The sequence below is a fragment of the Myotis brandtii genome, unplaced genomic scaffold, assembly GCF_000412655.1.
Source record: "Myotis brandtii unplaced genomic scaffold, ASM41265v1 scaffold280, whole genome shotgun sequence".
Taxonomy (NCBI): domain Eukaryota; kingdom Metazoa; phylum Chordata; class Mammalia; order Chiroptera; family Vespertilionidae; genus Myotis; species Myotis brandtii.
Window position 1 is genome coordinate 1,511,497 of NW_005360677.1, and position 1,185 is coordinate 1,512,681.

At 56.5% G+C, this 1,185-nt stretch overlaps 1 protein-coding gene across 1 annotated transcript in view; it reads left to right on the forward strand.

The window, feature by feature from the left end:
• CPA2 (carboxypeptidase A2 (pancreatic)) overlaps positions 1 to 1,185 on the forward strand; it is a 26,456-nt gene that overhangs the window by 5,902 nt on the left and 19,369 nt on the right. Inside the window, exon 5 of the mRNA XM_005868948.2 lies at positions 1,009 to 1,110. Coding sequence (XP_005869010.1) covers positions 1,009 to 1,110 — 102 coding nt within the window. The remainder of the gene's footprint in view (positions 1 to 1,008; positions 1,111 to 1,185) is intronic.

The following is a 1,185-nucleotide window of genomic DNA, read 5'->3' on the forward strand; positions in this document are numbered from 1 at the left end:
CCAATTTACTTAGTAGCAAAACGTGACCTAAACCCATTTGGGGGCAAAATCTGACCCGAACTGACTTGCTACTCATTTGTGTCACTGCCAGAAATATCAATGCATTTGAATATGGAGCGATGCCACGTGTATAATATACAATGCAGGCTTTCCACCTTCCTACAGCTCTCCGCCGCCACCACCAAAACCCCTTAATTTGCAAATGCGTGTGGCCCCTAAGGGTTTCAGATAAGGGATTATGGATCGATACAGGGAGGGAGAAGAGGGAGTGCCACTCTCCTTTGCGGGCCTCGCAGATTGGGGTCTGTCCTACGGGGCGCAAATGCTGGCCGCAGCTGGAGGGGCTGCTTTCCTGCTGCTCCTTCTGCAGACGCGCCCAGACCCGCCTCAGTCCCGGCCATGGACACAGCTTGGGCGCCCCAGCTGCACAGAATTTCAATCAGCTTCGCAAATAGGAGGCGAGGTCGCTGGCGACCAGCGCATCTGCGGCCTGACCGAGCCCTGCTGCGTTTCGTAATGCTCGCCTCGCCTCTAAATCCACCTTTTTATTTCTTGGTGCCACTACCATTTGTGTTCCTCCGCGGGTACGGGGGAGCAGCCTTCCGCCTGGGGAAGCTGCACTTCAGGGCCCGGCGAGGCAAGCCACAGGCAAGCCTGGAAAGGGCCATTTTGTTTTAAGCACAAAACAGGAAAAAAAAAAAAAAAAAAGCCGGCGCCGCAGCCGCAAAATGGCTCCCCGGCCCCAGTCCTGCAGATGCCCAGCGCCCCTCTCTCAGCCCGCCCCAGCCTCATAGATGCCCAGCGCCCCTCTCTCAGCCCGCCCCAGCCTCATAGATGCCCAGCGCCCCTCTCTCAGCTCGGATGCAAACGTCCCCATCCAGCGGCATCTGCCCGCTGCCCTGTCCACTTTGTCCTGGGGGAATGGGAATGGGGAGAGAGAAAAGTCGCTGATAGATGCATCAGATTATTCACTTGCAAACGGCTATTTATTCATCTTAAACATTTCAGATTTCCCAAGCAATGGATAACCTCGTGGCCGAGCACCCGGGACTAGTGAGCAAAGTGACTATTGGCCATTCTTTCGAAAAACGGCCCATGAACGTGCTCAAGGTACATAGATGCAAAGGGGGGGCCGGAGGGGGGGGTGTCTCCTCCCCAGGCTCGAACCCGCGGCTCCCAGGCGGC